A 21,439-nucleotide genomic window follows, 5' to 3' on the forward strand; every position below is an offset into this window, starting at 1 on the left:
TCATTTCCCTTGTAACGTAGGTGGAAGGGGTGGTCTATATAAATAGAATCATTAATTCCACTGGTAAAGTGAAATCTCTCACGTTGAGAAACACAGAAGAATGAGCCTGATAGACAGCTAGAGTGGGCATTATTGCTTAACTCTGTTTCTCATCTTAAATTAAAAGAAAACACTCCTTTCGAAAATAGCTCCGGATTCACACACATATCCAGTATTCCCACAGTAACCATGATCATAGAGGGGAAGGGTGACCATGCTAATGATTACCATGTCATCAGGTGACCATTGCTTGTACAGACAGCCTGGCTGCTGCTAAGGTGAGAATCATGCACTTCCCACCTTTGGGGTTTCCATCTGTTCTCACACAAGGATACCAAATTTTACTTCAAACACTGACCTCTTTCTTGTTTCCCCGGGAAGAGTGACTAAGCTGTTTCAATACCTTATAGTTGTAGGAAAGAGGTGTTAAAAAGGGGAGCTGTTGATGCATTTTTTTTTTTTACTGGAAGAATGCTACGTGAACAGAGCACTGGGGAAAGCTGTAGCAGGAGCATAAGAGTACTCAGGAATTTGGAATGGAGTGCTTACAAGGTGAACATGACCATTTGACATTTTTGTTGAGCCTATAATGAGAAAACTCCACGAGGTTCACAAGGCCCATAATTCCTGGCAACATCACGGTAGATACAGGTTTGGAGAAGAGATGCTCATATTCTGTCTTAATTTAGAGACTGTCTTCAACCAGTGGAGGACAGGTTTAAGGTCCCGTTTCCAAATGGAAAGCCCCTTTTGCTTGGCTTTATTCAAAGAGTGTTAGATGTTTTATCTCATTTCATCCTCACTCAACTATTTCCCCATTTTGTGGATGGGGAAATGGGTAAGAAGGGAAGATAGGAACAGAACATTCTGGAGGCAGTGCCTTATTCACAGCAAGATGAACACAGGCTCTGTAGGCAGATGCTTGGCTATCTGATATGCTGTGTGACTGTGGGCCACTCTGGTGACTTTTCTGTCCTTTTCTTCTCAACATTGACTGGAATGATAAAACCCCCTATCTCTGAGGAGTAAGAGAGGAAACAGGTGAGTGAAGAATTCCATGCCTGGCCTATGGGGTCTATACCTGGCTGGGAAGATAGTTCATAGTGGAATACTACTGTCCTTATGGGGAGTCTAGCTTCTTTCTCTCTCTCTCTCTCTCTCTCTCTCTCTCTCTCTCTCTCTCTCTCTCTGTATGGTCTCTGGAGCATTTTCTATACTTCTAATCATTTGAAGGCATGGTTGCTTGGTCTTTTTCCTAAGCACATTCTCCAATCTCAATCCCACCTTGGTGATCAGCTAGGCATAATTGTCATGACTTCAATCATTAAGCATCCCCCCTAAACCGTCTGAACTGGCTCCATGTCAACACAGTCAGACTACAAACACATCCCATTGCAGATAAGAACAAACAAAGTGGCTCACAGGGTTAGATGGTGGCACATGTCCATGAGTGCTAGTGAGAGAGTTCCACTGCTGATGCTGGTGCTCCAGCCAGAAAGCCGCAGTAGTCCACGCACAGTGATGGCAACAGCCCTATAATGACATCAAACCACAGTGCTCCTGAGCCAAAGACAAGGGCTCAAGTCCCCAGGTGGTTGTCCTGTCCTGCTTGCTAGGTCTGTCTTCATGCCACTCACTCTAGCCACCAGCCACCCCTTCGGGAGTTTTCTCTGCTCCATGCACCCATTAGACAGTCAATTACATGGTATCAAGCACTGTGTTTGGTTGGGATCTATGAGATTTGGTTGAAGAGTCTCTTTCTAGCAAGCTGTCATGTATACCCTGGAAGATATGGTCACTCCCTGGCATGTGCTTCTCTCCCCAAGCATTCTGTAGATATTTAGATATTGTCTCTTTGATGTCTCTCCAGAAAAGAGAGGCCCAGCAGAAAGTAGAAACACTGGGGAGAGTCAATGTTTCCTGAAGAGATGGAACTTGAGCTTGAAGAAGCTGCAGAAGTTAGACAGAAGAGAAATGGAAGAGAAAGCCAGGCAAAGGAACCAGCAGAGACAAAGGCCAAGAACTTTGAGCACTTTAAGGTTACAGAGTAAGTGCATGGCAGAGAGAGCCCCAGCGGCTCTGTGTCTGAAGAAGTATGTGGAGTCATGTTATAGCCCTCTGGGGACTTCTGAACAAGTAGGAAACACCATCAGGATACCATTCTAGCAAGGCACCTCTTAGATCAAATGATGTATTGGGGGTGCTAATTAATGGTCAACCATATCAGCTCATATGAGGAACCAATGAATGAAAGATGCATCATGGTTGACAGTACTCTATAGGAAGACGTTGAGCCCTGCAACATCTTCATGTAATTCCCTGAGACTGACATCTGATGATGATACCATAGACTGTATCTTAAAGACCTGATTTCTAGCTTCCTGACATTCCTACCCATCCCTATCTCCATCCTTGCATCTACTTGGCCTGTCTCTCACATCCACTTGGGTGAAGCCAGCTGCCATGTTGTGTGATGCTTCCTGAAGAAGACTGGCTAATAAACAGTTCCTGAGGTCCTTGTGAAGAGCTGCTTCCTATCAACAATGCCATGTGTGAGTGTAGAAGCTCCTTCCCCATGGAAATTGGAGATGACAGTGACTTTCTGATAGATTCTGGGCCAGAAGAACCAGCTGAGCCATGGTTCCTGACCTGTATAACCTGTGAGCTATGCATGTGGTTTGGAGTTGACACATAGAGTAGCTTTTTACAAAGTGATAGATAATTAATACAGGCAAGGATCAGGGAAAAGAAAAGTCGGAACAATGATAGACACCATCAAAGTAATCAATTGCATTTAATGATTCAAAAGACTGTAGGTAAAGAGAAAAAAGTAATCTCAAGAAGAGAGACTTTGGAGCAAGATTTTCTAGCTTTAAGCTCCTGCTCTGGCCCTTGCTAACTGTGTGACTCTGGGCAAGTCATTGCAACTTTCTGAGACTGTTTCTTCCTTTGTAGAATGGAGATGACAACAGTCACTACTTTAGAGGTGTCTGTCTCTTCTTTTTAGGAGAGGCCTCAGTATCCCGCACAATGATTAAGCACACATTAACATTTCTCAGCAGAAGGTTGCTGGGGTATTTCTAGGAGGCTGTGTTCAGTTTAAGGTTAGCACAGACAAGCCCCAAATGCTTCAGTGTGATTTCCTTACATCCTTCTAAGCATGTGTGCATCCAGGTATGTGGCTCAGTGCAAGGGAAACAGCCCATCTATAGATGTCTGACTTATCCCATCTGAATCCTTCCCATGGGCACAGATTAGGGGTACAGCTTTCCTCCCAGGAGAGTTAAGTGAGCTGAGCAAGCCCTGGAGCCATAATTTTGGCCTCATGAACACTGTATTTAACTATACACAATTATCTGACTTACACAGGCTTTTCCAGGGTCAAGTTTGGCCTCAGTGAGGATAATAGCCTTGATTTGCCTGCCAAAGCCAAGTTTGTATAACATTTCACATAGTTCTTATTTCCCAAATGAGCACCACCAAATAGGTGATGGCCTTACCTGTCCAGGCAAAGTGGGCATGGAATCAGAAGCCACCATGCGCTGAAAGCGCTGGGGTTGCTGCATTATCTGCTGTAGGAGGAATGAAGACTGGTCAGGCTGCTGCTGCTGTTGTTGCTGCTGCTGCTGCTGCTGCTGCTGCTGCTGTTGGAGCTGCAAAGTGGCAGTGGCAGTAGAGGAGGCAGTGGCAGAAGGAGCATGTGCTGGTGTTGCCTGAGGCAGGTAGTGGAGCAGGGATGGCTGCCTGGAAGGGGCAGGCATGGAGGCCATCTTCTGTGAGCTTGGCTCAGAAACAAAATGCGACAAGGGCTTGGTGTTGCTGAAGGTAAAGGGCTCAGGTGCTTCTGGACTAGAACTTGCCAGGCCCTGCTGCATGATCATGCTCAAGGTTTTGGGTTGCTGGCTGCTGGTCATAGGCTTAAAGATGGAGTTTGCTTGCTGCTGCTGCTGTTGCTGCTGCTGCTGCTGCTGTTGTTGTTGTTGCTGCTGCTGCTGCTGCTGCTGGCTTAGCAGATTGCTGGTGGGGGTGAGGCTTCTGATCAGAGAGTATTGTGGAGTGAAGGACTGCTGTGGCAAGCCGGGGCTGGAGAGATTCTCCGGGCGATAGGGTGGGGATGGCCCTGGGGTGCTGGTAGGCAGAGCAGATATTAGGTGTCCCTGAGGGCTTTTGACAGTAGAGGACACCAGATTGGCAAGAATGGAGCTCTGGGGGCTGTATTGTGGCTGCTGATTGTGTGGCAGACCTGGGTGCTTCACTGGAGCATAGGGCAAGGTGGGCCCAAGGGCAGCATTGCTGCTGGGGGCCATGCTGGAGAGTAAGGCATTGGGCGAGCTTTGCACAGAACTGCCAGACAAGCTATTGGACGACATGCAGGATGCTGTGAAGTTCTGTGGGCTGAATGGTGGTGGTGGTGGCTGTGGTGGTGGTGGATGAGGTGATGGCACTGGGAGGTAAGGTGGGGAGAGACCTGGAGGAGGCAGACTGGACCAGCTGCGGTTGGAACCATGTTTTGTAGCAGATCCCTGCTTGCTGGCTGCAAGAGCTTTCAGCTGGTGGGCATGATGCCACTGAGGCACAGATAACGGAGGCAAAGTGACAGGGAGCATGGTCTGGACCTGGTTTTTTACCTGAGCCTGTGCCGTTGAAGAACTGGGTGAGACTATCTGCTTACTGGTGGAAGGAATGGAATAGCTGATCCCTGTGGATGAGGGCAAGATTGGTAGTGATGAGCCAGTGACTTGACTGCAGCTAGACGCAAACTCCTTGCTGGATCCAAGGCTCTCCATATGTGGCATTTGAACTGGAAGCTTGGTGGGGGGGCCAAAGTGGGCCTGTGGGTGATGTAAAACCAGAGGCTCTTCTGGTTTGCTTCCCAGAATCTTCTCAAGGTCAAGATCATTTGAAGAAGGCTCCTGAATTTTGGTTAGTTCTTCCAGCAGATCTTGAAGCTCCTGGTCTACAGCTGGCATACTGTTGTTTTTCTCATAGTAAGAACCAGCGTGCCCTTTCAGTCCTGTTTCTGCAGTTGATGACACCCCAAATGGTGAGCCCATAGCGCTACTATTCACAGTATTATTGTCTAGAGGATTATTCTCAAGGAGTAATGACTGGCCAGCCACTCCAAGATCTGCAGAGCTAGGGTTCATGGTTAATGTGGGCATTTGCAGCTCTGTAGAAAGAGAAGTAGGGTGGGCACCTGGGCCCATAGAGAGAGTGACATCTTCAAGGCAAGGTCTCTTGATTTTATTAGGGTAGCCACCATCAGCCATTGCTGCAAAGTGAAAGTTGTCTCCTTCCTGTCTTCTTTTACTGGTTCCCTGTGTTTATGAGAGAGAAAGAGAGAGAGGAGAAGAAGAGAGAGGGAAGAGAGAGAATATGAATTTAATGAAAGGTTTGACATATTAAAGTTAATGCTAGGAAGCCTACAGATAAAACAGATCTCTCAGTTTAGAGTTACACTTGTCAAAAGTCATACAATTACAGTATTTTTAGAAGCATTTTTTGTTTCTTTGTTGCTGTGTCTCATTTAAACAGTTCTATTACATTTCAAATAAAGCATTATGCTGTCTGTATACTAAACAAGACTCAAAGTCACACAAAGGTTATTCTTTGTGCACTTAAAAGAGGAGTTCAGGGACTATGCTGATGTCACTAAATGAACTTGCTGCCAAAGGCAGACACACAAGAACAGACTAGAACTAGCTGAACAATTTCAATTCCTACCTATCTACAGATCACCCAATTTTTAAAAAAAGACAATCCATAAAGTAGACATTCAACTTGTAGGTTGCCTCACTGTCTTGCTTAAATGAATCAGGGTGTGTTGATAAACTAGAACACAACAGTGTCTGAAAGGGGAATGCAAAGGAGCTGCCTGATATACATATTTAGAGGAAAGTTCCCAATTTAGAGCAACCACTGTAGTTATTATTCCTTTTAGTTTACACCTATATACTCTCTCTCTCTCTCCACACACACGCACGCACGCACGCACGCGTGCGCACACACACACACACACACACACACACATTGCTTATGTACATACTAAAATCAATTGGATGAAATAATACTCAATCTTTTAGAGTAGTCACCTCTGAGGAATGAATAGCAAACCCCTTTCTATTCTCTGAATTTCTGTATTGTTTGTTTTTAATGAGAAAAACTTGCAATAAAAGAAAAGCCCGAGTATGAAGTTATTGAAATAAGGAATTCCTCTGTGCAGATGCATCCTTGGGTTGGGGAGATATCAAACAACAGGAAGAGGCCCCACTGTGGGATCGCCACCTTGGGAGAGCTGCCCATTATATATAAAAGCAGTCTTCAGGAGCAAAGAAACTCTTTGTTTCCCTGTTTCAGATTCTTATCCCTGGTTCAGTCATGTTAATAACCATGGATTGTCTGTCAGGTAAAGTGAGAGGAGGTCTGGAGAAAAAGGCATGTGAAAATAAGGATGGGGTGCTGATTGTGTCAGCCCGACATCTGCTAGCATGCTAAGGTCATGGCTTTTATGGCCAAGTGAACATCAAAGTAACCCCCTCCCCCTAGAGTTGTGTGCCTCAGGCCTTCCTGTACATGAAATTCACTTAGAACTAACCAAATCACCAGATCCTCCCATAAGAAATCAACTATCTTAGTTTAATCCAGGGTAGGGACTAGGAGTGGACAGCGGCAGCATGACATATGTCCCTGGTCATAAGGTAGATACAGGGAAGTCTTAGCCTTGCCATGTAGACTTCCTGAGCCAATTTTATCACATGAGGAATGATGAAGGAGTGTTCTTAGGTCCTGCTATTACTCTCTTGATTGGGATGGGCAGATTATATGATATGTATAGGGCCTCAAAGGCTTGTGACATTCCTAACACAGATCTGGAGGAGCCCTGGAAATTCACTATCCTCCAGTAACAATGGCTACCCCTCAGGAGCCGGAAGGGTTTGTCTTGTATTGTCTATCCAGTGGGTCATGGCCAGATGAAGGGTGAAAACCAATGATCACCTGGCTGCCTCTCAGTTTATTATCTTCATCCATCCAGACAGTAGAACGCTGCATCATCTTAAGAGAATTTGCACATATCATTGACTTTTCTGAGATGCTCATGATTCAAATAAGGACGTTAGACTTTTGCCAAATTCATTTGAGGATGGAACACTACAGGTTGGGCAGAAATTGTTGGGTAGAATAAGAGGCATAACCAGTCTTACATGACCAGGTTCCTATCAAGGAGCCTTATGGTGATATATTATTTATGATTTATTAAAGCTTGCCCGAGGATTTAGAAAGCAAAGTGGCCCTCAAGCTATAGAGATCAGGCAGTGGTGGTACACACCTTTAATCCTAGGACTCAGGATTAATAGGTAGATGGATCTCTGTTACTTTAAGGCCACCATGGCCTATACAGGAGTGAAAAGTAACAGCTCATGCCTTTGATCCCAGCACCTGGGATCACACACCTTTAATCCCAGCATTAAGTAGTTATATAAGACAGGAACAAGGCCTTGGAGCTGGCATTCATTCTCCAGCCACACCGAGGAGAGCCTAACTGTCTGGGATTACATACAGTCTGAGGAGTCAGGGTCATCTTTCAGTAGAGGTGGGAGCCACTGCTTTGCTTTTCTGATCTTCAGCTTGAAGCTTGTTACAGAGCCTGGTTGAGGTTCAGAAACCATAGTTTTCTCAAGCTGTTCAGAAAGCAGTTCACAGAATGTTTGGCCCATAGCCATTAAAGTAAATAAACAGTGAAGAGCAGCTTAGTGAACCAATGGACAGATGAACCCAAATGACTTCATTTCCTCAAATTCCAAACTGATATTTTGTCCCTTCAATATTCTGTCAAAAAATTCCAAAGACATATGATAGGAAATGTCTGAAATGAATCAACAGGTGTTCATATACTGTACACCTTCATATCCATCCTCTTGCAGGGAACCTAGATTAGCAACAGATGGGTTCTACATTCTTTTTCAGGTGGCATTAAGTACACAGTAGTTTTAGTGAAATCTATACACAAGCAGACAAATAGATGGTGGGATGAGGTGGAGGGGAGGGAAAATGAAACTATAAGTCTAGAATTCTGGCCAAGTGGGCTTCTGAAAACTCACTGGCAGGACACCTAGAGGTTTTGTTTAGTTGTTAGTCTGCCATGAAGCTATTGGGAATAAGGATACTAGGGATTAGGAAGGTAGGCAATACTCCTAGACTCCAACAGTAGCATAAGTGAGAATCTGTGTGCACCCATCAAGCACATTCATGCAAGTGATTCCCACTTACTTTTGTCTGGATACTCATTAACAAAACAGAGCACAGGATACCTCCTTGGGGTGTCAAGGGACATCTCATGCTGCTGGTGCTCATCACAGTAAACACTGAGGGGTAGCTAATGAGGAGGCAGTCTCTCCTTGACTGCCCTCAGGTATGTCTCCTGAGTACTCCCCAACTAGGCTGCTGTTTCGGTAGAGAGGCAGTCATAGGCTCTTCTGAGATTTTTCTTTTTAATAAGAAGCTACAGCTCTGTGTTTGAGACTCAGCATTAAGAGCTTTCAACATTTAGCAAAAGGGCATCAAGGACAAAGAAAACCAGCTGTCTTTCCTGGGGAGGGTTCTGCTTCAGTTTCATAGCTTCTGCTGCCACTGAAAATTGGGTAAGGTGACATATGCCAACCCATTATTTTGTGTATGACTAGATGCACATGTGTGCATATCAGGACTGGGCTTATAGGATGGGAGATATTAGAGCAAATATCTGAATAACTACAGATGCACAGATAAATATCCATGTATATACTATCAATTTCTCTATTAAACCTGTATCATTTGCATGTTGGTTTTGAGCAAAATGTCCCCATAAACTGTAGTTTCCGTAGGGCAACCAAGATTGTCATCTTTCCCAGAATTGCAAGACAAGTGCCTCTAGAGAATTGTGGGTGATTAGGATAGGCAAGAGCCTCTGGGTGCTAATTGCTCTAGATTGTCTAGAGCATGAAACTTGATCTAAATATAGGGATTTGTTAATGCCTTTGCCTTGCTCTGCATCAGCAGAGACTGCATGCTTAGTGCTAGACACAAACATAGGCTCCTAATTCCAACCTCTAGGACAAGACATTTCCTTTTTTGGGGGCGATTAGGGCCAGATTATTAGGCAGGTGGTCTCAGAGTAGCAGTGGATGGTCTTCATACACAGTCCATGCCAATGTACCAGGAAGATGCTGGTATACCATGATTCCATGTGTGAGTCTGAAAGAGCCCTCTCTAGCTACTGTGGGGCCCTCCACTCTACACAGTGTTTCATTTCAGGACTCAGTTGAATGATATGAATTGTGTAGAACTTTTTGACTATTCAACCTTTTACTACTGGGAAAATGTGACTAAGGTGCAGCCCAGCTGCATAGCCAAGGAACCAAGAAAATATTCCTTTTGCTTCAGGACATCAAAGAGGCAACAAAACATGGAAGACATCAAAATGTGAGGTAAAAAGGGCTCTAACATGTACCTGGGTAGTACTTAAAAGTGACAGAAGGCCCTTTATCTGTACAGTGACAGGGCTAGTAGAAGACACCCTTAGGCAGTAATTCTTAGACATCTTGCAAGCCAGTAGAGTTCACACAAACCATAGGCTGGTAAGTTGTCAAATTTCATCATTGTGCTTAAATGTCTCTACGCTGCCCTGGGCTATGACAGACTCTATCTCCAGCTTTCCACACCTCCCCCGGGACATCACTCATAAACCAGCCAAGCAGACTGGCCCTACCTTTATACCACAAAGCTCTTCTGAGTCTTCCTATTGGGCTGATGAGGGCATGTAGGATGGGTGCTATTAGATCTCTCCTTTTCCCTTTCTCCTAGTCTACTCAGGTCTTCTTCTCATGAATATCACCTTATGGGCTTGCTCTCCTGATGCAATGTTGAACCACCAGGTATGATGGACACTTTATTTGTACTGGTAATATGATTAGAAGAGAGATATGCGGAGAATCCCCTGAACTGAGACTTGGTGGTCTGAGTAGTGTTTTAGGGAGATTCCTAGTACATTTCAGAGACTTGACACCTGTCAGAACTAGACTGAAGAAGCAGAGATCCATTATCTATGTGAAAGCATTTATAGAAATATTAAGTACCAGGGTGCTTTTAGTTAGGAGAGCTGTGGAGAAACCATGGACCATGTTGGGTAGCTCTAAGACTCTGGTTGTGACTAGATGAACATGGAAGCACTAACACATCTCAAGCCATGATCTGGCAGTCCCCTGTGTACTAGCGCCCTAGTGGCTATTGAATTATATTGTATGTGTATTAGAATCCATTGAGTTCTATTTCCCTAGGCCTCAAAGGTGATCCCAATCCCAGATGCTCTTCCTCAGAGAATTTATTTGACTGGATGGAACAAATTCATCAGTTGGGCAGAGGCATAGCATGCTTATATGGAGAAGCCCACTTTAGCCTCAAATTATCTGGAGAAATATTGAACCCAGTTAGAATTAGGTACAAACTTGGGGGGGGGGAACTCTAACAGCATCCAAGCAGAGGCTTCAAGGAGACACAAGATAAGGAACAATAGACAGTCCAGAGGATTTTCCCCTTTCTTGTAAATTGTGGTAAAATTGACATAGCATGGAATAATTTAAGAAAAAACATAGTCTCATAGGCTACCTTGAAACTATGACTCTAGGCTAGACTTGAAGTCATGATGATCCTCTTGCCTCAGCCTTCTGAGTACTAGGATTGTAAGTCTGAGTCACCATACCTTATTGAAATTTATTCAACTTAAACTTCTGTGGTGTTTAGTCCATTCAGGATGCTGTTCAACCATTACCATCATCCAGTTCCACAATTCTTCCCTCACCCCAGATGGAAACATTTTAACCATTAAGCTGAATGTCTCCTGTCTTCAGGCCCTGCAACCATTCCTTTTTCTGTACTTTTTTCTACCTATTTACTGAATGGTGGATAACTGTGTTGTTTCTATCTATTGACATATTTTAATTTTTCCTTATTGTTGAGAATTTTCATACATGTATGCAATGAAATATCACTTCTACCCTGCTAGACCCACATATCCTCTACAATGATTCTTCCTCCTATTGTTGTGTCTGTTAAAAAAAATAACCCACTAAATCCAGTTAGTGTTGTTTATATGTGCATGGTTGAGGGGTCATCCCCCAGGATCATGAAAAACCTATTTGTGGTCACCTTCTCTCAAAAGAAGGATTCTCCCTTCCCCAGCAGCTACCCACTGCCAATAGCTACTCAATATGTGGTAAGGCCAGGAGATCATCTATATATCTAAAATGGAGTTCACTGGCCGATCTTATACAGAAACTTCAGCTTCTGTAGTTCATGACTGTGATAGCCATGTCATATCGAGAAGACAGCATTTCATAACATCACTCCTGCTCATCCTCATGTGTATTTCAAACAATGCTGCTGTGAATACTTAAGGATACATTTTATTGTAAGTCTACTTTTGGTTTGGGGGAAGTGGAATGGCTGAGTCATAGGATAATTCCAGTGCTTAGCTTTCTGAAGCCCCCCAAACTATTTTTTTTTTCTTTCACAATTTAGGTCCTCTTAAAAACATCTACCATTTCAGCTATATAGGAGGACTCTGTCAACTTCAAGAATGGACAAGAGAAACATCAGGAGTTTCTTTTTTTATGGGTGATGGTCTTTGTGCATACTAGGCAAGCACTGCCCACTGAACTATATTGGCTGCCTTCTGAATCTTCTGCTCCGTCTCCCAGTACCTGGCACTGCATGTGGCCCCTGCAAGGACCACAGGCAAATACAGGCAGTGAATGTCCCACTGTAAGGCCCAGAGAAGGCATCCAGTGTCTCCTGCACTCCATGCTAACTCCTAGGAGAGGCAGAAGGCCAAGGAAAATGCAGTAACCAGACAACTGGCCCTGTGCTTTCTCAAGACCCAGAATCCTTTCTGACCCAAAACTACAACTTGGGAAATGTTGGCAAAGCTCTAGACTCTTAAAGCAAGATTTGAGGGAACTTGATGTCACTGTGATTTGTGTTGGATGGGGCATGGCGTTCTCATCCCAGATAAATGAGCTTGTACTTGGACTGTATTTGTCTCAAGACACAAAGACCTATGAAGGCCTTGTCATTCCAGAAGCTAGTTGTGTCTCATCAGCTACATCTACATATCTCAAACCCTATGACCCAGCTCTGTGTCTGGAACCTAGAAAATGGCAAGATCATTATGTAGTTCTCATCTATTTAACCACCTGGGCAAATAACTCCTCTAGAACTGTTTCTTGGAACAACACAGCCAGAAGAAGCAATTGGTGTGGTGCTATACAAGTGTAATCTTAGCACAAATAGGAGTGTCACAAACTAGAGGCTAGCCTGGCCTAATAGGAAATTCAAGTCTAGAAGATAGTAAGATCCTGTCTCAGAAAACTCACAAAAAGTAAAACAATAATAACTAGTATGACAGAGAGAGGGGAGGAAAAGGGAGGAGGAGACAGAGACAGAGAAAGACAGGGAGAGACACATGCACACAGACACACACAGGAAGAGAGAGGGAAAGAGAGAGGCAGAGAGAGAGAGAGAGAGAGAGAGAGAGGAAGAGAGAGGGCAGGGGGACAGGGAGAGAGGCAGGCAGGCAGGGCAGGCAGACAGACAACGAAGAAGGAATCAGGACAAGGCAGATCTTGGCTATGGTGACTACAGGTAACAAAGCCTTTTTGAACGTTGAGGAATCTATGCCATTTGCAAATAAGAACTCAATCAACAACAGGATCTATACAGATTCTTGAGATGCTGGACTTTTTCTAGGCCTTTATAATCATGTCTTGGTGTTATTAATGACAGGCTTTTGTTAAGATCTCAGCCTTTGTCAGTGATCAGTGTGTTTTCTTATTCATGGTCCTTGACTTCCAAAAATAATCCTAGCAGTAGGCAGGGCTCTGCTTAGGATAACACTTTTGCTCATAGGTTAAAAGTGTCTCAGAGAGGCCAAGCAACTCAATAAAGTCATGCAGTTAGTGAGTGGCAGAGGAGACAGTGACATTCAAGACTCTAGCATATAGTCTAGTACCAGAATGTCAAGAACTCAGTCATCCATGGTGATGAATGTGTGGACACTTCTATAGTAAGGCAGACTTCCTTGGTTGAACTTGGAGTTTATTCTGGGGCATCAAAGGAATGCCAGGTCATTTCAGCTTTATGTACCAAGAGGATAAAACCCTGCTGTTCAGTGTTGGTTACAGTGTTTTGATTTCCCTATAGGGACTGTTATACTTCCCCAGGGTTTTCTAAATCACACATCAAAGGGTGAAACAGTTAGTGATAGCCTCAGAGAAGGAAGTTCCTTCTTCAGGTTGTACACGAAGGGAGTTTGGCTTATAGGGATTTGCTGAACCTCCTGGGCCCAACCATTTGATTCCAAAGCCCATTATGTAGCCTGAGGGGCCTTTGGGGCTTTGGTGTGCATCTGTCTAAACTGCTGGATATTCTTTGCATATTAAAGCTTTGCAGGAAAATAGATAGTATTATGAAAAAGATATTAAATTCTAATTGTAGAATTGAGCAATATAAGGTCCTATGGGGTCTGGAGAGAGGCTGTGTTTTTCCTACATACAAAATGGGAGTGAGGCTACCATACTACTTTCTTTTAAGGATTCTGGAAACTTAGAAATGTAAAGTTAGCATAGTGCCTTAGAAATGTAAAGTTAGCATAGTGCCTGGCATGGTGTAGATATCAAATATTATCTCTCTTTTCAAGCCTGAACATTCAAACACATTCTTGGTGGTCCTAAAATAGCTGTTAACATGGTTTACTCAGCAACATTTGCCATTCAAGGCGGATCTTCCTTTAGTTGTTGGCTATGCTCCTGAACAGCTGTGTGCAAGGCTAACTTTTGTAAACCAAATCGTAATAAAATGCAGCAGGAATTTGTCATTGAAAGAAAATCCTCAGTGCATCGTTTTATGAAGTGAAAGCTCCTTCATTTAAACTTATTTTTTTAGAGTGTGCATTTGAGGCTATTAACGCAGTCCTGTAATGAATTCTAATTCAGTTTTGACCACAAACATATTATTCTATAGCTCCAAAGGACAGAGTAAACAAGAGTAAGTTATATGAAAATAATTTTAAAATTTATTTATTTCACTATATGTATTATGTCTATGATAATGGAAAATGTCCTCTCAGTGTGCGTGCGTGTGTGTGTGTGTGTGTGTGTGTGTGCACGTGTGAATGTGTGTGCATGTCTGGAGTGCAGGGGGGAAGAGGGCAGAGGCATAGGTAGTAGGGTGATAATGATGGCAGTGGAGATTGTGGAAGTGATAGAATTGACAGAGGTGACGACAGTGATCATGATGTCATCAATGTTGAATGTGGTAGAAGAGCAGGTAGCAAAGGTAATGGATAACTATCTAGTGGTTATGGCGGGAATGATCGCAGCAGGAGTGATGTTGTTAATGGCAGCAGAGGTGGTGGTGATGTTGCTGGTAGACTAGATAAAACGAGTAGTAGAGATGTTGGTAGTAGTGGTGGTTATGTGGCACTGGGGGTAGATGATGGAAATGCTGTTGCTGACAGTGATCGTTCCCAGAAAGAGGGTGATCTTATAGATATCTCCTTCTCACAACACTCTAAGAAGCTCCCACTGACTGGCTAAGAGGGAGATTTAGTGAGAGAGAGAGAGAGAGAGAGAGAGAGACAGAGACAGAGACAGAGATAGATAGGTGAGAGAGGGAGAGATGATAGGATAGATAGATAGATAGATAGATAGATAGATAGATAGATAAATTATATAGGGCCTCACTCTATAGCCCTAGATGGCTAGATGGCCTTGAACTCACTATGTAGCCCAAGCTAGCACATAACTTATAGTGATTCCCCTGCCTAAATCTCCCTCCTGTGTGCTTACAGGCCTAAGCCACCATGCCTGGCTCCTTAATTTCTTACAAACAGTAAATCTGACTCTTTGGGAGAAAATGGAGCTAAATAATTTGGGAAAACTAAGCAGATTTGTGTTTGTCAGTATACTGCCAATAACGTAAGTAATTTTATGTCAGCTGTAAGTACAGGTTAGGGCAGAGCAAAGTAAGTCCTTTACATGCCAGATGGTCATTAAAAAGGGGATGGAGAGTTGGGAGTTTCTATACAATTTGCTGTGTGAAACCATGTATTCAGAAAGCAAGGGAAGGGTGCTCGTGTTTAGGAAATTACTTCCTGCAGCTATTTTGTATAGGCCAAGTTAATTGTTCTCAATCTTAAAGCCTTCCCTTGAGAAAGGAAGAGAGACAGGAACATGTTTAGTTTTTCTGAGAGTCATATGGGCAGGCGTAACGCTAGAGAACATCAGCGCCTGAAACTTATTCCATAAAAAGAAACAGCTAAAGAAAGGGCATAAGTCTCTCTATCCACTATGGAGATAAAGGCTTCCAATCGTACTAGGCAAGGCCGACTGGGGATCCAGAACACTTGAGTCCCACCAAAATGCATTCAAATTGGGCAGAGAAGAACCAGGGTAAGGGAGCTGGAGTTCTAACTCCAAGCCACATTAGCAATAAGAACAAGATCAGAAGTCTTTGGAAGATTAAAATATGGTCAAACGCAGGAAGCAGGTTACCGTAGTGGGGCACAGTACTCTGGGGAGGAGAGTAACAGGCTGGAAGGCCCTGGGGGAAAGGCTCTTGGCCTCTTTCGGAGACTAGCAGGCAGCTAGTAGGCCTGGCATTCAGTGAGCTGGGCAGTAGCCATGAGCTCTCCTGGGGCCTCACAGGCCATGGGAAGGGGCTTGGACTCTGTTTTTTTGCAGTCGGGAAGCCATTATGGGGAAAGGTGAAGCAGAGGAAAGATCAGCTCAATGTTTGTTGAAAGCTCTTTCTGGATGCTCATGGGAGGGGAAATGAATGTCATGGGAAGGAAAAGGAACATGGGACCTAGAGCATGGGGCTGGGATCAACTAGGACAAAGGAGGGGAAGATGAACACACAGCCAAGCGTAAGGCCACGAGACTTTACCTCAAGTGCGTACTGAAGGTGGCACTTACTTATTAGGGAAAAACAATGGCCTCTAGAAAAATGAACCACCTGCACAGTGACATGAGTCACAATTTACAAATGTTGGAAAAGGCCATATAGTAACTAGCTGAAACTTTTTCAGGCCACATAGTGCTTGCTGCTGTTGCAACTGTGTGATTAAACTGTATGCTAAAGGCTAGGTAGGGCCGGGGGTTAACAGGACTTTATTTACCAAGGCAGCCTGTGGCTACATGTGGTCCCAGTGTGCAGTTTACCAAGACACTGCCTAGAGCATGGGTTGAACTCTTTCCCCTGGGAAACAACATATTTCCAAAGACCCTTCCTCACACAGCAGGGCACCATGTGGTGCAGGCCCATAAGGGAGTATGCCTGCAACCTTCTGGAAGCAGAACAGCTTTATTATTTCAATCATAATGAAAGCTGAGTGACCATTTCTGAACTGTGCAATTTATGTAGCAGTCCCAAATGCTATGCTTCACCAACGCTAATGACACTTATTGCACAACTGTTGGCAAGTACTCTGTGGCTGCAAAGAAAGGAGAGAATAACATCCCCTCATGGATTCTAGTGGGCCTTGCTCCCTCGGCCTTTGTACACAGTTGGGCAATTTGAATTTTGTACAGAGCATATCTCTCTGGCCTTCAAGGCCGCTTTGTTAATATGGCTTCACTGTCTACTCTTTTACCTTACCCCAATGGCTCTAACCAATCTGGAGGCGGCTGAACTAGCTATGCATTTTTTCACCTCTACAACATGCCTCTGAAAGTTAAAATTATTTACCCCTCATCTTTGAACCCCTAAATCACCTGGCCTCTGTGCATAACTCAGCTGACACCTGCAGGTTGGAATTACACTCTGTAAAAATGGCATTCTGCAAATTATCTATCTTGTTTTCCTGTTCCCAGCAGAAGGCTTCAAGACAACCACTTCCCAGAAACTGGTAAGTGCAGCAATTGGCCCAGTGATGTTGCTGAGCATCTACCCTATGCAAGGTGCTTAGCATCAGTTGCTGCTCAGAAGGATCAAGAGGTCTCAGGCACAAGCCAGGATGGGAGCAGATAGCTTTGGGAAGATAAGGCATGGGGAAACAGCTAGGGAAATGGTAGGAAATGGTAGGGAACCTGTGGCACTGGAGGAAGCCAGACAGAGGCAAGCCTGCACTGAGTGGCAAGGGATTAAAAGAGTGGCAAGTGACAAAAGAAGCAGCTGGGCCTTGGGCTTGAGTACCGGTGGTAAAACCCTGGCATGTAGTTTATACCTACCTTTCTAACACTGAAATCCTAGGGACGTCCATCTGTGAGAAGGAAGAGGGAGATGAGAAAGCAGAGGAAGGCAGGCAGACAGAATTGGCAGGATACAAGGTATACTATATTATTCCACACTCATTACAGAAACTGAATTCCGTAGTCCAGACTTGAGAAGCCTGTGCTCTAGCTACCCTCAGAAGTCTGGAACACAGTGCCTCAATGTTAGCTTCTGAGCCACATCTTTGCATAAAAAGACATGTATCAAGTTCTCCAGCTGAGGGTGTTTAGTGCAAAGCAAAATCCTGAGTTTGCACAGGCTTGCCTGCATTTTGGGGTTCCATATGCTCACATCCCCAAGCCTTGGCTCCCAGGGTTGCACATTCCCTAGAAAGGAATGAAATTTGGTTTTCAGTGTTGCCTGGAGTGGTTCCTTTCCAGACACCTGTTACCTTGGGCCTAATATGGAATTTGCAGGAGGGGCTGAGTAGGAATTCAGATAAGGCCATTATGTGCTCCCATAAGTTCAGAGGTAGGTATCACCAAGCTTCCACATGCCTGTGGAAGCCAGCTGCGAAATGGATTTCCCTGCCCAGCATCATCCCCCACTAACAGGCTGATTTGCAGGTCACTGATTTTCTCAGCTAGGACCCAGATGCTAAGCCTGGTAGTGTCCTTCAAGCTGAAAGTTGCTCTGTCCTTGCCCAAGAGAGCAGTCTGCAGGCAAAGCCTGTGCCTGGCTTCCCTCCCTGCTTGGGTGTCAATATCAAGAAAGGGCCCTTGCTGCAGAAGGAGGAGAAGGGGGGCAGAGTGGGCAAAGGGAGCGAACAGCTGCGTGCTCCATGGGGAAGATCCCCAAAATAGCAAGGCACATATGCACTGCAGGCCTTGACCCAGAATGCTCAGAGTTGCACTATAAATCCAGCTCTCCTCTATGCAACGGGGCTGCTGATGAGACTATAGCCATCCTTAGGGGTCCTCTGTATTCCAAACTGAGCTCCAAGGACACATTGTTCGTTGCCTTTCTGGTTGAAAGAAATAATTTTGAGCCAATGCCAACTTCTGATTGCTAAAAAGGTGCCAAGAGCAGTCATAGCCTGTGTGCTTTAGGACAAGTCCATATCTTTGTCTAACTCATAACCTCAGAGATCCAGAAGCAGGCAGCAAGTACTTATTAAGCCCACTTGACCATTGAGGAAACTGGGACCTCAAGGCTCAAGTTAAGATCTCAGTAAGTGGTTGAGCCTTCTCTCAGGCATCACCTGGATCTCAGTAGTGTAACCCACATACATTGGATCCTCTCTCTTGAGCCCAGACTTGCATTTGTAGCAGGCCTATAGCCTACATGAAGTAGAGAATATTAGCAAAGACCCCCAACATTGAACCTCGAGATTTCAGAGTCACTTCAATTCTTCACATGTCTTCCCATACAATTCCAAAGCAGCCTGGTTTGCTGCCAGGCTAGAAGTAGACTGCTTGTCTGAGGGGTAAAGGTAACCACCAGAATGAAAGAAAGATGCTATCCACTTTTCACCTGTTTATGCCACTGGGATGAAAGCACGAGGACACCTAGAATTTTCTTCTGTCCATGGCTCTTGTCTTATACCCAGGGCTGAATGTGTATACTGGAGGCTCTAATCCACTCATAGAAAGCAGTAAAGTGGGAAGCAGCAGACTCACTCCTCCTGGTCTCAACTTCAACATAGAATAGACATGCTCTTGGTGAAGGAAGACTACAGTCCTGGGTCACAGACTCTAGCTTAGAGCTATGCACATGCAAAGGACACTGGGATTGTAGCAGGAGGCAGGACATAGACAGGCCCTTATAAATCATATCTGTGCTCTCAGAATTCAAACTGAAGGGGACTTATTCCAGGTTATACCACTAGTTGCAGCTTTTAGGCTCTGAGATCTCCTTTCTGAGTTTGCTTTTTGTGCAAATAAAAGAACAGAGCTCTAAGGTTGATGGGCACAGACCTTGGCCTGGAGGTAAAGAGTGGTTCCTCCTACTGGGCATCTTTAAAGAAATGGGTCAGATGGAAGTGTGGCAGTATTATTTCAGCAATTCAAATCTCCACATACTCTTTATAGGTGGGGTTATGTACTACCTTCTCAGAATTCATTTTTCCACTTTTCAATTAGAGGTGAGGAGGCAGATTGGGGTCGGTTTGGGTCATTCTGTAGGGGGAGAGCACACTGCCCTTAGGACTATTCAAGGGAATGTTGATGTAGCTCCCCACCCTCTCATTTGCTATTCTCCACAAGGTACTGCGTTCCTCAGACCTTATTATTTTGTTCATAAAGAAAGTGATAAGAACATCCTCTCTTTCAGCCAAAGAGTAGTTGGCAAGCTTAGAAGATGTACTGGGCATGCCAACTTATTGTAACCTATAGCATTATTTAACATTGGGGCACTGAACATAGATGATGAACAGAGGGTACGTGCCCTTTTCTTTCCCAAACTATACATTTATTGACCTTAACTTCCCCATTTGTGTTATATTTAGAAGAGTTTGTGGTATTTCTTTTGGCGGTAAAGAGGACTGAAACAGGAGCTGTGTGCATACTGAGTACACTGTGCCCACTGAGCTATATCCTCAGACCAACTCCTCCATTGTGCTCAGAAACTGCTGTACAAATGGAATAGGTACAGACAGAGGCAGAGATGACATGTGACTTGAACACTTAGTCTTTGCCCCATGCAGGCTCTGGAGCACTCAATGCCTTTGAGCTTTTCAATCAACCTACTGGATCTGTAGAAGGAGTCCAGTCTTAACTTCAAAGGAAAGGACATGATGTTCTACACGCTGACTGAATCCACTAACCTTGGATAGATAGCCAAACATTGCCAAAAGAAAACCTCTTTTTCCTTTGCCACAGCAGTCATTAAGTAATCATGGTACTAGATGAACAATGATGCTGAAAAGGAACTTGAATCACTACATTTCTTTACTTTGTAAAGTGCACTCCATCTTTTGTGTTTCAAAAGAAGCTTTCCTGCAGAGTATGGTGCAGGACAATGTGCTCTGAAAGATGCCTGTTATTAGGTCTATGGCTTTGGCCAAGGTGCTTAACCTATCTGTGTCTCAGTTTCCGTGTGGTAATGACTTCTTAGTGTAATCAGGAGGGAGTGGTCCCTAAATGCTAAGCAAAATATTAACATCTAGTCAATACTGAAATCCAGGCAGTTATTCTTGCTATTGGTTCATATGAATTGTATTTTCTAGAGGGCAGTGGATGAACATGCTGTTTCTTGGGACCAGAATATTAACCCTGGATGTCATTAAGCCTCTGAAATACAACCAACAATGGAAACATATGAAATCCAGCTAAGACCACACCTGGAAGGCTAGCTAGTTACTGCTAAGGACAGTCTTCAGCCATGGTCATTTGAATCCCTGCAGGTAATGTCTTTGGACAGCAGTTTTTGCTGTTGTTGTTGAACACCCAGGATATGCTGCTATTCATCTGTCAATTTGTGACTCTTCTCTAGTCCCCTGCTGTTCAGATCCTCAGCAGCTGCAGCAAAGTTGGAAGCTCCCATTAGGTACCTTCCTGAGGCTCCAGGGATTGATTGACCACTAAAACTCAGCTGCTGCTCTCATAGCACTCCAAGAGCTGCCCTGGATGCTCACAGATGGGAGAAACAGTGCTTATCAGGCACTGTAGAGCAGGCTCTCAGTACTATTCCTTTTGGTGAGCATATGCGTTTTCCAAGACAGATGCAGTTTCAGCTGAGGAAAAGCCTCATCTGATGGAGATGCTTTCAGAAACTCAGGTATATTTTTGGACCCCTTCAATTGGGGCACTCTGAGCCAAGGACAGAGAATGAAATGTGCCACGAAAGAGGAAAAACAGGTGATTTTGGTCAAGTGTGAGGTGTGACTAAAGAAATAAATGTGCATTCTTGCAAGGATTATGAAGGCTACTAGAGGTCATTTGCCATGAGAACCCAAGCCAGCAAATGGCATGAGCAAAGATAACTGTTCTACAGTGAAAATTGCTTTAAGAACCCACTCCAAGGACAGTGATCTCTAGATGCCATGCACAATGACCTATATAGATGGAAACAAAATGTAACTTACTAGAATCACTTCATTTTTATGAAGGGTCTGGACAGTGAGTGAGGAGCAGGGAAGCCTCCTGTCTGTACCTAT

At 44.3% G+C, this 21,439-nt stretch overlaps 1 protein-coding gene across 5 annotated transcripts in view; it reads right to left on the bottom strand.

Annotated features, from left to right (window-relative positions):
• Nucleotides 1-21,439, bottom strand: part of Mamld1 (mastermind like domain containing 1) — a 133,813-nt gene that overhangs the window by 42,439 nt on the left and 69,935 nt on the right. For 4 of the 5 annotated variants that reach the window (XM_051178631.1, XM_051178628.1, XM_051178629.1 and 1 more), the window contains one exon: nucleotides 3,540-5,357. In XM_051178631.1, coding sequence (XP_051034588.1) covers nucleotides 3,540-5,309 — 1,770 coding nt within the window. In that variant the 5' untranslated portion in view covers nucleotides 5,310-5,357. Of the gene's footprint in view, nucleotides 1-1,461; nucleotides 1,573-3,539; nucleotides 5,358-21,439 lie in introns of all 5 variants that reach the window. The other variant, XM_051178632.1, reaches the window with a different exon arrangement.

The sequence above is a fragment of the Phodopus roborovskii genome, unplaced genomic scaffold, assembly GCF_943737965.1.
Source record: "Phodopus roborovskii unplaced genomic scaffold, PHOROB, whole genome shotgun sequence".
Taxonomy (NCBI): domain Eukaryota; kingdom Metazoa; phylum Chordata; class Mammalia; order Rodentia; family Cricetidae; genus Phodopus; species Phodopus roborovskii.